We start from the raw sequence: 14,570 nt of genomic DNA on the forward strand, positions 1-14,570 counted from the left end.
CAGGTTTCAATTCATTAATATGTAAATCCCAGAACTTCTTTCAAGTCACAGTCCCGAGACAACTTAAAGCTTTTATCAGTGTGTACAAGAAAGGATAGAGATAGACTTTTTAGGTTTGTGAAATTTCATCACTCAAAGTGTTGCAAATCTTTTGGAATTCTTGACTCCAGAAGGTTGTGGATGCTTTGTCACTGGATGTAATCAAATTTGTGATAGGCAGCATTTTATAGGGAATCAAGGGATATGGGAAGCAGGCAGGAAAGTGGAACTGAAACCAAAGGTCACCAACAACTGTTTTGAATGTCAGAACAGGCTCAATCAGACATATAAGGTAAAAACAATGACTGCAGATGCTGAAAACCAAATACTGGATTCGTGGTGCTGGAAGAGCACAGCAGTTCAGGCAGCATCCAACGAGATTTCACTGCTCGTTGGATGCTGCCTGAACTGCTGTGCTCTTCCAGCACCACTAATCCAGTCAATCAGACATATGGTCACTCTTGTTCCTGTTTCTTTTGTCTTCATAAGGGGCACAAGTGAGTTCCCAGTTATGAACATAAATCATAAAGCTGGTTGTCTTCTCTTACATTAAGTAAAAATAAAGAGTTTATTTGCACAATCAACATTTTAAAACAAATTAAATCAAAAACACCCATGACCTGTACAAATCATTGCATTGCAAGATAACACTCTCGCTGTACCCAAATACATTCTGAATACATGCATTCTTTTCATAAAACAATCAGACAGTTAATGATTTGCATCCATCCATTTAATTTTAAACATTTCTGTTGTCTCCAGTATTTCTTTCAAGTCGGCATGGTCAATCCATAATCTTTCTTACTCACACTTGTCATCGAGTGTATATAGTCCCATAAACTTAAAATTCAACCTGAACTTTATCTTCAGTGTGCCCATTGTACAGGATGTTGCAAAATATTTGACAAATCACATCCTATATTTATTGACTCTATCATATCTAGTGTTTCAGTCGACAAAGTGTTTTTAACAACCCCTTCCATGTTGTGAGCTTCCTAAACAAAAGGATGCTTCTCAGTTTCATCCATCAGAACGATTTTGAAAACTACACTTGAGTACGCATCAGGAAGGTTAGCATGTGAGGACATTATTGAAAATAATTAATTTTGTTTTCTCTAGGTCACCCATGGATGGGAATTCAAGTATTCATTTACCCAGATTTATTTATTTTTTCATCCATGAAACATCTTGACTTTAGAGTGTTTCATTTTAGTTCTTACCTCTGCTGCATCAAAACTAGTCGAGTATGAGAGCTTAACAAGTTCAACTAACTAATCAGGTTCTGTCTCTTATTCTGACAGAATATCATTATTTTTTGATGACCTAGTATGGTTAATCAGTGTGGGAGTAACAGTGTCTGAATTAGTGTTGTTGATTTTAAACTATTCCAGATCTGCTTTGATTAACATTTACACCAGTATATTTAACACTCTCACAAATCTCACCCAAACTTTGTGACAAACCCAGCCAGTGATAGTACTGGACAAGTTAGACTCCTGACTGAAACCAGGCTTGATAAGAATCAAGTTTAATTTTTATTTACGATGGTGAGCTGTCAGTCAACATCGTCAAAAGAGTCTGTCAGTGCACTTTCAATAAAATAATACAGAAGTTCATTACGCTCAAAAAACAAAGTATTATATGATACAATAACTATTAGGACAAATTAATTGCAAATATCAGAAAGAAAGTCTTTGACTCATAGGGTCATAGAGATATACAGCACAGAAACAGACCCTTTGGTCCAACTCATCCATGCCGACTAGATATCCTAAATAAATCTAGTGGCATTTGCTAGCATTTGGCCCATATCCCTTCCTATTCATAATCCCATCCAGACGTTGTTTAAATGTTGTAATTGTACCGACCTCCACCACTTCCTCCTGCAGCTCCCTGAGTTTGTTCCATGCACGCATCACCCTCTGCATGAAGAAATTGCCCCTTAGGTCTCTTTTAAATCTTTTCCCTGTCAACTAAAACCTATGCCCTCTAGTTTTGGACTCCCTTAACCTGGGAAAAAGACCTTGTCTAGTTACCCTATCCATGCCCCTCATGATTTTATAAACCTCTGACGCTCCAGGGAAAATAGCCCCAGTCTGCTCAGCTTCTCCCTCTCACTCAATCAACACTGGCAACCCTTAATAAACTTACAACATTCAAAACTCAGGGAATTGTCAACCCTATCTTGGTGCAAAATGTCCCTCGTCAGCTAGCAAGTTTGTAGTCAGTTTTCCTTTCAGAAAATTCCTGTGCTTCACCCAAGGCTATTTTCTTCAATAATGTTTCTCCTATAGATTTTTAAACAAACTGTTCACTTAGCTCTATTATTACTTAACATGGGTTCCTTAAATTGATATCTTCAACAGCTTTGTAGGATGCCTTACTCTCTGAAACTTTCATAAACCTCTGCTTCTGGACATTTCGTCCGAGCTCCCTCAGACGTGTCCCCTGCCCCAACTGGAAACAGCTGTCCAAGCTCTGCTCTCTAAATAGCCTGTTTCTCAGATACTTCCTTCCAGGTTGTAAAAAATGTACATCAAACAGTAAACAATGATGTCTTCGGAGGCTTGCTAATTACATAACTAAAATCACAGGATTTCCTAGAAATGTTGTGAAAAAAATAAGTTTCTGACCTCGTCTGATCATAAAAAGTCAGATCTTCACAAAACTGAAAACTGAAAACCATCTTTTCTGCCAAATGTGAATCTACGTAATATTTTCCAAACCCTATTCACAGTTTCAAATTCTATTCTAAACTTTTTTAAAAATTACATTCTATCAGGAAGATAGTTTGTAAGTCTGTAAGTTTGCCTTTTTAATACCTATAAACCCTTGTAGTGTCAGATTTTAGTTGAACACAATCTGTTTCCAGTGCATCAAAAAATGACACATGTTCAAAGCATTTTTCTAGACAAAGACACATTTCTTTTAGTTTCATAGCTTCCTATGGAGTTGCACAGTGGCTCAGTAGTTAGCACAGTATCAGGGACCTTCATTCAAATCCACCCTTGGGCAACTGTCTGTGAGTTTACACACTTGCCTTGTCTCTGCATGGAGTTTCCCCAGGTGTTCTGGCTTCTGCTCACAGTCCAAAGATGTGCAGGTTGGATAGATTAGCCATGGAAAATGCAGGGTTACAGGGGGGACACTCTTCTGAGGGTCGGTGTGGACTCAGTGAGCTGAATGGCCTGTTTTTCCACACTGTAGGGATTGTTGTCTCTGTGGCAGTTTCAGAAACAACAATCTGCAGAAAGATGATTTTAAGGTTGACCAGTCTGCACTCTCCATGAACATGCGACCAAAAAAACGAAAAAGATTTGTAAAATTATTCTTCCAGCTGTGGGGGAGTCCACTCGAGCATCACCCAGTCACTCTTCAAAAGCCTGAGCAACTAGTATAGCTTTTGCCTTATATGGCAAGCCAATTCGATTCACTCCACGTGATAGACCAGTTAGTCTGACCTCAGTGGTGGGAAAGATGCTGGAGTCAATTATAAAGGATGAAATTATGACACATCTGGATAACAGTAACAGGATAGGTCAGAGTCACCTTGGATTTATGAAGGAGAAATCATGCTTGACTAATCTTCTGGAATTTTTTGAGGATGTAACTCTGAAGAAGGACGAGGGAGATCCAGTAGATGTAGTGTACCTGGACTTTCAGAAAGCTTTTGATAAAGTCCCACATAGGAGGTTAGTGAGCAAAATTAGGGCGCATGGTATTGGGGGAAAAGTACTGACTTGGATTGAAAATTGGTTGGCTGACAGGAAACAAAGAGTAGTGATAAACGGCTCCCTTTCGGAATGGCAGGCAGTGACCACTGGGGTACTGCAGGGATCAGTGCTGGGACTGCAGCTTTTTACAATATATATTAATGATATAGAAGATGGTATTAGTAATAACATTAGCAAATTTGCTGATGATACCAAGCTGGGTGGCAGGGTGAAATGTGAGGACGATGTTCGGAGATTATAGGGTGACCTGGACAGGTTAGGTGAGTGGTCAGATGCAGTTTAATGCGGATAAATGTATGGTTATCCACTTTGGTGGCAAGAACAGGAAGGCAGATTACTACCTAAATAGAATCAATTTAGATAAAGGGGCAGTACAGAGAGATTTGGGTGTTCTTGTACACCAGTCAATGAAGGCAAGCATGCAGGTACAGCAGGTAGTGAAGAAAGCTAATAGCATGCTGGCCTTCATAACAAGAGGGATTGAGTATAGAAGTAAAGGGGTTCTTCTGCAGCTGTACAGGGTCCTGGTAAGACCGCACCTGAAATATTTTGTTCAGTTCTGGTCTCCAAATTTGAGGAAAGACATTCTGGCTATTGAGGGAGTGCAGCGTAGGTTCACGAGGTCAATTCCTGGAATGGCGGGACTATCTTATGTTGCAAGATTGGAGTGACTGGGCTTGTATACCCTTGAGTTTAGAAGACTGAGAGGGGATCTGATTGAGACGTATAAGATTATTAAAGGATTGGACACTCTGGAGGCAGGAAACATGTTTCCGCTGATGTTTGAGTCCCGAACCAGAGGACACAGCCTAAAAATAAGGGGTAGGCCATTTAGGACAGAGATGAGGAGAAACTTCTTCACCCAGAGAGTGATGGGTTGTGGAATACTCTGCCCCAGAAGGCAGTGGAGGCCCAATCTCTGGATTTGTTTAAGAAAGGGTTGGATAGAGCTCTCGAGGATAGTGAAATCAAGGGTTATGGAGATAAGGCAGGAACAGGATACTGATTGAGGATGATCAGCCATTATCATAATGAATGGTGGTGCAGGCTTGAAGGGCAGAATGGCCTACTCCTGCACTTATTGTCTATTGTCCATTGTCCATTGTGACATCAAGAAACCGTTGGAGACACTGGATACTGCAAAGGCTAAGGGCCCTGACATCATTCCAGCAATAGTACCAAAGATTTGTGCTCCAGAACTTGCCACTCCCCCAGTCAAGCTGCTCCAGTTCATAACAACACTTTTCTACTTAATAATGTGGAAAATTACCTAACCATGTCCTGTATGTAAAAGCAGGACAAATCCGACCACCCCTTCAATCTACTCCCTATCATCAGTAAAGTGATGAAAGGTGTCATCAACAGTATTATCAAGCAGCACTTGTTCAGCAATAACCTACTCAGGGATGCCCAGCTTGGATTCTGCCAGGGCCACTCAACTCCTGAACTCATTACTGCCTTCATCCAAACATGGACAAAAGAACTGAATTCCAGAGTTGAGGTGAGGGTGACAGCCCTTGACATCAAGGCTGCATACAACTGAGTGTGACATCAAGGAGCCTGAGCAAAACTGGAATCAATGGGCACTGGGGTTAAACCCTCTAATGGTTGAAGTCATACCTGACATAGGAAGATGGTCGTGGTTGTTGGAGGTCAGTCATCTCAGCTCCAGAACAACTCGACAAGAGTTCCTCAGGGTACTGTCCTCTGCTCAACCGTCTTCAGTTGCTTCATCAATGACCTTTCCTACACCATAAGGTCAGAAGTGGGGATGCCCACCGATGATTGCAAAATGTTCAGCATGACTCGCGACTTCTCAGATACTAAAGAGTATCTGACTCCATGTTTAAATACAACTCCTCAGACTCTATGTTCAAATCCAACAAGATCTGGACAATATCCAGCTGTGGGCTGACAAGTGGCATGTAATATTTGTGGTACACAATGCCAGGTTATGACCATCACAAATAAGTGACAATCTACCTACCACCCCTTAGCATTCAACAGGTTTACTATCACTGCATCTCCACTATCTACATCATTGCCAATTCACGTGACTGGCACATCTTTATAGTGTCGGGGGAAACTGGAGCACCTGGAGGAAACCCATGCAGACACAGGGAAAATGTGCAAACTCCACACAGAGTCGCCCAAGGCAGGAATCAGACCTGGGTCCCTGGTGCTATGAGGCAACAATGTTAACCACTGAGCTACCGTGCCGCCCCAGATATTTCATTGAAAACTTTATCAGTACTTACACAATTGTTCACTCCAGCTATTTTATGTGGATGCACAATTTTCTTTAGTGACTTCAAAGTGTTGTCATCGTCACCAAACGAAATCAAGTGATATTTTTATGTTCCTTAATCTTGTATTCATCCTCAACCACTTACCAAATCAAGAAAACACATTAAATAATCAATGTTAAATAACCAATGTTTTTTCATTGGAGAAAAGGAGGAGGAGAGGGGACCTAATTGAGGTATACAAGATAATGAGAGGCATAGATAGAGTCGATAGCCAGAGACTATTTCCCAGGGCAGAAATGGCTAACACGAGGGGTCATAGTTTTAAGCTGGTTGGAGGAAAGTATAGAGGGGATGTCAGAGGCGGGTTCTTTACACAGAGAGCATGGAATGCGTTGCCAGCAGCAGTTGTGGAAGCAAGGTCATTGGGGACATTTAAGAGACTGTTGGACATGCGTATGGTCACAGAAATTTGAGGATGCATACATGAGGATCAATAGTAGGCACAACTTCGTGGGCTGAACTGCCTGTTCTGTGCTGTACTGTTCTATGTTCTATGTAATGTACTATCAAAGCACCAATACTATCTAACATGGTTCAATTAAAGGAGTTTAAGATTAACACATTGATCACAAACTAAACCTGTTTGTGACCAATATAATTTGTTCAGATTCATTGTTATCTTCATCCTCATCCTCAGAAAACACTTTGTTATATCATTTCATGAAGAGAAGGCAGAATAAAACAGTCAAAGATTGACTGCATGAAGGCGAGAGGAGGGGAAATTGGAAGCAGTTTGGGAAAGTTTACAATCTAGAGTAATGTAGACATCAATATATTGGACAAGAGGTGAAAGAGGGGACCTGAGTAGAACAGAAACAATGTTTCATATATCGCACTTACATAGCGAGGCAACATACAGGCTCACACAGCAGAACACCTCGATATGGAAGCAATGTTAAGGAAGATGTACAACACAGGAACACCTTCAACCATGCAAAAATTGTTGGCAGTCTATTGGGACTGGTTGGACCTCCAATCAATGTGGAGAGTCCTCGGTCCATCCTAATGGGGGATGGAGGTCTGGAGAAGTTGAACATTCTCAGTGAGAAGGTTAGAACCAGGAAACCTCAAAATTAGAGCAGGGAATTGAAAGTGTCAAGAACATGGATTGGACAAATCTGGGCAAGGGAAGACAAAATAGAGTTAAGTGTGACAAGAACGGGCTGAAAGGCAGGATCTATAGGATCTTGGGAAAGAGCGCGAGACAAGCTATTTGGGATCAAGGACTCTGGGATAACCTGAAATGGTTATGTGCATTTCTCCTTCCACAGATGTTGACTGAACTGCTGAATAGTTGCAACATTTCCTGTTTGAACAGCAGGCTTTCAACATCTACAACATTTTGCTTTTGTGGACTGTCTAAGGACATACTAAGTGTACCTCATAATATTTAATATGATGTGGTGCAAGGGCATTCACTTTGCATCTGGGAAAAATGCATCAGAATGTTTTCTTCATTATGGAGATACCAGAAACTGTGGCAGGAGATAGAGGGCTTGGTGATGTCATGCAACAATAACAACCTCTCTCTCAATGTCAGAAAAACGAAAGAACTGATCATTGACTTCAGAAAGAAAGCATGAGAACACACCCCCATCTGCATCAACCGAGTGGAGTTCAGAGGGCGGAGACTGTCAAGGGACAAGGAGTGACAATAACCGACTTCCCACATGGAATTCCCACATAGATGCAATGGTCAAGAAGGCACATCACACTCTTCTTCTCAGGTGGTTCTGGCAATTTGGCATGTTAGTAAGGACCCTCACCAACTTTTACAGGTGCACCATAGAAAGCATACTGTCTGGGTGCATAATGGCCTGGTATGGCAATTGCTCTGACCAGAAACGTTAAGAAACTAGAGAAGGCTGTATGCACAGCCCAGATAGAAGTTAACCTCCCATCCATGGACTCCATTTACACATCCCATTGCTGCGGAAAGGCTGCCAACATCATCAAAGACTCCTCCCATCCTGGTGATCCTACAACCTCTTCTGTCAGTCAGGGGATATGGAAATTTGAACACACACACACACACACACACACACACACACACACACACACACACACACACACACACCAGCAGGTTCAAGAACAGTTTCTTCCCAGCCATTATTAGACTGATGAATAGATTCTCTAACATCAAATAATGTCAATCTTGTTCATATTGATCTTGTCTAGTGCATGTCCTGTGCAGTGTAACCTGTATACCTCACTCTGCCCAAGGTCATTTTCGTCCTTTGATCTGTACGTTCTCACTTCTTATGATCTGCCTGTACAGATCGCAAACAAAGCTTTTCACTGTAATTAGGTACACATGACAATACATCAAATCAAATCAAGGACTAGGAGATTTAAATACTCGTGTAAGCATTTTTCTAACCTTCCTAATGAGGATATGAGCATTAATGGTTGAGCCAGCATTGATTTTGGAATCCTAATTGACCTTGAAAAGGTGGTGGTGAGCTCGACCCAGAATGCTGTTAGGAAGTGAGTTCCACGATTTTGACCCAGCAACGTGAAGGAACGGTGATATATTGCCACGTCATGTTGGTGAGTGGCTTGTAGGGGAACTCACAGGTAATAGTGTTCCCATGTATCTGCTGCCTTTATACTTTAGGTGTTAAGAGGTCATTTGGCTTGGAAGTGACTGTTGAAGTTTGGGTACTTGGATGGAACAATAAAATGGCTAACACAATTCTTGAACTATATGTCAAGAAGGCACAAACCTGGCAAGAACCTATCTCAAGTATGTTGCCAGGGTTGGAGGATTTGAGCTATAGGGAGAGGTTGAATAGGTTGGGGCTGTTTTTCCTAGAGCTTTAGAGGCTGAGGGGTGACCTTACAGAGGTTTATAAAATCATGAGGGGCATGGATAGGTTAAATAGACAAAGTCTTTTCCCTCGGGTGGGGGAGTCCAGAACAAGAGGGTATAAGTTTAGGGTGAGAGGGGAAAGATATATAAGAGACCTAAGGGGCAACTTTTTCACACAGAGGGTGGTACGTGTATGGAATGAGCTGCCTGAGGAAGTGGTGCAGGCTGGTACAATTGCAACATTTAAAAGGCTTCTAGATGGGTGTATGAATAGGAAGGGTTTAGAGGGATATGGGCCGGGTGTTGGCAGGTGGGAGTAGTTTGTGTTGGGATATCTGATCGGCATGGACAGGTTGGACCGAAGGGTCTGTTTCCGTGCTGTACATCACTATGACTCTAAGTACTGTGCTCACAGGATGTATTTCCGGGTCCTGCAAGAAGTAAAGATAGATTTGCCAGAATATCAACATGGCTTAAACTATGAGGAAAGTTTGTGTAAACTTGGCATGTTTTCCCTGGAGTTTAGAAGATTGAGTGGAGAGGTATCTGACAAGATAAAAACGATTTGATAGGTATAAACAAAAATACTACTCTAATTAGTGATGACATCCAGAATGTGAAGTCTAACTTTCAAAAGTGAGCTTGCCATTCAGGACAAAGATCAGGAATCACTTTTATCATACAAGATAGTGAAATTCTTTTCCTCAAAGAATGATGGACATTTTAAGGGGAGGGGGCAATTGCATCTTTCATGGACTATGATTGACAGATTTTGATTGATAAGTGGTTTCAAGGATATTGAAGAAAGGGAGATTAAAAGTAGGTATGGCACAATGGTTAGCACTGCTGCCTCATTGCACCAGGGACCCGGGTCCAATTCCAGCCTCGGTTGACTGTCTGTGTGGCATTTACCCATTTTCTCTGTGTCTCTGTGGGTTTCCTACTGGTGCTCCAGTTTCCTCCAACATTTCAAAGATGTGTGCGTGAAGTGGATTGGCTGTGCTAAACTTCCTGTAGTGTCCAAGGAAGAACAGGTAGGGTAAATTAGCCAGTGGGGGGCTAGATCTGAGTGGGATGCTCTTCCAAGGGTCGGTGCAGACTCAATGGGCCAAATGGCCTCTTTCTGCACTGTCAGGATCCCAAGGTAATGGATTTTGGAGTCAGCAATAATCAAATGGTATGGAGAAACCGGCTCAAGAGGCTGAATAACCCCATTTGTCCTCATGACCTTCTTTCTTCTAATGTTTACCATTTGTTCAAACTCTTTCATCTTTGTGCACTCACCAACTTCACCTGCCCCACCCAACTCCAGTGAAAAATGCAATTCTGGAGTGCTTTGAAACTGGGAGGCTCTGGTATGGTAATTGAAGCTGATGGCTTGTTACATACTTAAAACATAAAACTGCATTCTCAAATCAACAAGCTCCACACACAAACGAGTTTGCAGGGACCAATTTATTTGGTATGTTTTAAGACCACAATGTGGCGTGAAAGTCTCTCTCTCTCTCTCTCTTCCTACATGACAGAGACAGACTCAATTTGCATTGGGAGAGGGAAGGTTGGGAAGGAGGGGGGTGGGGGTGGGGGGTTGATGTGCAAAGGACTTCATTTGGGCTGAGCATGCCCGATATAAAAAAAAACGTCAAAATGGCTCACAAAGTGCTCTTAAAGCAAGTCTGTCAGCTGGAGGGCATAATTACAGTATGTGATAACTGTCAAGTCAACTGAAAGGTACAAAGAGTTTCTGTCTGGCAAGTGAATGCATTAAAAAAAAGCAATACTTGCATAACTGTGTACAACCTGACAAATGTATGAAGGGCAGAACAGCATAATAACAGATTCGTCACTTCGCCTCACTGTGTATAAGCTTACCTTTAGCCTAATTTAGTCTTTAAACCTAACCAACATATGCCAGTAATATTTTCATCCAGTATAGCAACCTCACTTATTATACTCTTCTCCTTTCACTGGAATCATATCTTGCTGTTAGTTGAAAGATGTCCGATTATGATTTGTGCAGCTTCAAACTCTTCCAACAAGACAATAGCTTATGCATCACCTCAGGCAAACAAGAAATGCATTCTTAGATTGGTTTGAGCAACTGGCTGGACAGACTACAGGCACCATGGGCAGGGTGTGGTGGGTCTTTGCAGAGAGCTATCGGCCAATCCAAGACTGGTAACTTTTCCATTCAACAATAACACTGGGGGAGTTGGTGACCATTACGACACTGACCAGAGGGCCCCAGGAGCAAAAGTTGAATAATGTTGGCAGAGATTTCTCTGGCATCTGGATGGGTACATGAATAGAAATGGTTTAGAGGGATATGGGCCAAACGTTGGGATATGGGCCAAATGCTGGAAATTGGGATTCGATTAGTTTAGGATATCTGGTCAACAGTTAAATTGGACTGAAGGGTCTGTTCCGTGCTGTATTACTCTATGACTCAATGGCTAAATATCATGGAAGCAGGGCTCGGCAACAAGGACAGGGGTGTCATCTTCACCCTCTCCTTCCCGATGTCCTGTCCCTCAATCACCTTGAGTGAGGGTTCCTCTTGGGAGAACATAAGGAACTCTTGCAAGTTATGTTCCTTGCATGGTGCCATACCTGCCTGTCCATGGATGAATAAGAGCAGTGGTGGATATTAATTAATGACTCAGTTGGCAGCAGCATCCCACTACAAACATAAGAAGGGTGGAGGTAGCCTGCTGTGGGGACTCTGGCTACCATCTATTTAAACTCCTCCCACATGGGACAGCATAAAATCAAGTTAGCCTTTTATACAAATCCAATAATGTATCCAGTCCCAGTCCATGAGTATCAATTTTGGAATTTACCTGACTGGACCCTACCTCAGGATGGGGGTCATCCAGGATCAGATTTTCTACACTGCAGTGTCTAACTTGCTCAGTGTTGCATTTAAAATTTGCATGTGGTCCCAATAGGGTTTCTGTCTCTGTGTAACATGCTCTGGCTAGCCATATGGCTGTTCTAGAAACCCCACAGCTGTGCTCTACAGTGAGACACATGCTGGAGTAATGATGTAGGAGGAGTCACAGGGTAGAATTACAGTGAACGAAACTTACGCAGATTGGAAATCACAATGTATGGAGCACATATCTGAAGTCCACAGGCTCAATACCCTACTTCTTCCCCAGATTCTTGCCTTTCATTGAATCAAATCTTCATTGCACACCATTCAGTTTTACATCACTAAAAGATACTGCCACTCTAACCCACTCCAAGTTCAATTGGCTTCTTTGCCCAATATCAATGTTCAAAGAAATAAACCTCCCTTCTCCCATCAGGTTCAGTAACACATGAATTAAATGCAAAAATCCCAAAAGGGCACAGAGAGAGATTTGCCAAGGGGAGCTCTGCACTGCTTCTCCCTTGCCCTCCCATTCCCGCCCCACCTGTGCACATGGGAAGATCTTACCTTTACATGCCATCTTTTTTTCTGGCTCAAAGCCTGCCTTGCAGGTGCAGCTCCCAATTGGCACCATCCACTCTCCATCGCCATTGCAGTACAGTTTGATGGGCACATCGACCTCCTCAGCATTCTCCACACAGGTGCCCTTGGCGATGACCAGTGAGGTGCTCTCTGTGCCCGTCATGGTCTCAGCAAAGGTGGCATAGTTCTGGATGACACTCGGGCATTTCTTGAAGAAAACCCGGACGGAGAGAAGAGACATGCAGGCGCCATAGTCCTGAAATGCCAGGTAGAAGCCATTCTTGCTCAGTGGGCCAAAGCTGCGGATCTCAGTGTTGACCTTCATCAGCCTGCCGCCAAAGTCCACTTGTGAAAAGCTCTCATCTGCGGCGATGGTGTCCACTTTGAGGTACGGCATTTCGGTCCACAGTGCTGCACCTTGCACAGTCAGCCCCGAGTCAGTCTCGTAATAGTACAGGTTGAAGGTTTCTTTACAGGAGCCTGGGACATTGGGTATGCTGCTGCAGTCTCGCACAGTGAATCTCATCTCCACATAGATGCGATGGGCACCTTTGCGGTTTATGAAGGTGGTCCACAGCCAGTTGTTTTGGTTGGACTCAAAGACGTTGCAGACCTGGTAGGTACGGATGGTATTGAGGTTTTCATCATAGCCACTCACCTCTTCCCACTGCAAGGAAACAAAACAAGACAGGTTGTCAAGTCAAAGTCAACAGAATCAGCTTCTACTTAGAGAGTCATAGAGCTACACAGCACAGAAACAGATATTTTGGTTGAAATCATCCATGCCAACCAGACATCCCAATCTGACCCATATGTCTCTAAACACTTCCTATTTCACAAACACATTGTGAAACACTCTACATTGAACAATGACCTTCAAACAAGACCTTCTGTCTCACTCTTGTCCCCAAATCAGGACAGCTTTTATTGTGGAGTACTTGTGATCAGATTTTCCTTTAGAGGGTTACTTTTACTATGCTTTTGGTTTTTAAAAGGGAATGTATTTCATTTGAGCCCTAATTTCTAGCAGAAACAACCAGGTCACTCACTGACTTGGAATGCAACCCTTTCCTGCCAACTCCAAAATTAACAACAACTTGCTATAGCGCATTAATATAGTGACACATTCCCAACTTTGTTTCACAAGGGAGCTACCAGACACACTGAGCCACGTGAAGAGATCAAAGGGATTTTGACCAAAATCTCAAAGGTGAAAGAGGCAAGGAGTGCCTTAAACATGGAAAGAGAAATTGAAAGGATTAAGGAGGGTAACTCTTCGGGAAGACATGCCTACTAATTATGGTGCGATTATAATCATTAACACACACAAGGTCAGAATTAGAAGGTTACTGTTGCACATTTTTCAATAACCAGATCCTGAAGCCTGGTCTGTAGGGTTCACAGTAAAATGTCCTCTCTCACCATCCTCTTGGTATCCGCATCTTTAATAAAACCTGCTGCTGTTTACTCACAAGAAGAAACTACAGATATTACTACAGACTATCGCTGGGAGTAGTTCCTGAGAATAGGGAGGGGTGACAATAGTGATGATTTTAGTGAACTATGCTAGGGTATTTCACTTAAATTGGAGAACCTTCAGGAATGAATCTTCTATTCAGAGACAAGAGGGCGACCAGTTGATCACATTCTACAGTAGGTTCTTAACATCAGTTGGGCTCCTTCACACTTCTATGCCCAACCTGAAACATAACTAGACCCAGCAGACATAAGTTTACTAACTTCCCCAGTCTGTTGCTCCATTTCTATTCAGCCAAGTTCTATGAATTAGGAGCAGGAGAAAGTTATTCAGCTCTGAACCGATCTACCAATGAACTCAATTATGGTTAAACTGACTGCGGCCTCGACTCCACTTTCCAACTGTTATGGTCACCAATTGAGGGCTTGGGTAATCAATCCTATACTCTGCTTGGATGAGAAACAATACCACATACTACACCCTTCCCCTTTGAGAGGTGCATAGTCAGGTACCCCATGGAGCAAAGGTAAGAAGAGGCTACAATTAAACCGTCATCAAATCCCTGTGAGAGTTAATCTTTCAGTCTGAGATCGTGGCATGAGCTCTGTTGATCATAAGTCAAAAAGAATCTCAAGCATGGCAACTTCTCTGCCTCATTTTTACACCACAAAAGCGCTCCACATTTCTAAAAGGAGATTCTGCTCCAGGTTCCTTTAGTACTTCTATTCTGATGAATCTTTCT

The 14,570-nt window shown here is 42.5% G+C and overlaps 1 protein-coding gene across 3 annotated transcripts in view; it reads right to left on the reverse strand.

The window, feature by feature from the left end:
* ephb1 (EPH receptor B1) overlaps positions 1–14,570 on the reverse strand; it is a 511,139-nt gene that overhangs the window by 317,143 nt on the left and 179,426 nt on the right. For all 3 annotated transcript variants that reach the window (XR_011960959.1, XR_011960958.1, XM_072573215.1), the window contains exon 3: positions 12,337–13,018. Coding sequence is in view for 1 of the 3 variants with exons in the window: in XM_072573215.1 (XP_072429316.1) it covers positions 12,337–13,018 (682 nt within the window). In the remaining 2 variants the exon portion in view is untranslated. The remainder of the gene's footprint in view (positions 1–12,336; positions 13,019–14,570) is intronic.

Source organism: Chiloscyllium punctatum, chromosome 6, assembly GCF_047496795.1.
Source record: "Chiloscyllium punctatum isolate Juve2018m chromosome 6, sChiPun1.3, whole genome shotgun sequence".
Classification (NCBI taxonomy): Eukaryota; Metazoa; Chordata; class Chondrichthyes; order Orectolobiformes; family Hemiscylliidae; genus Chiloscyllium; species Chiloscyllium punctatum.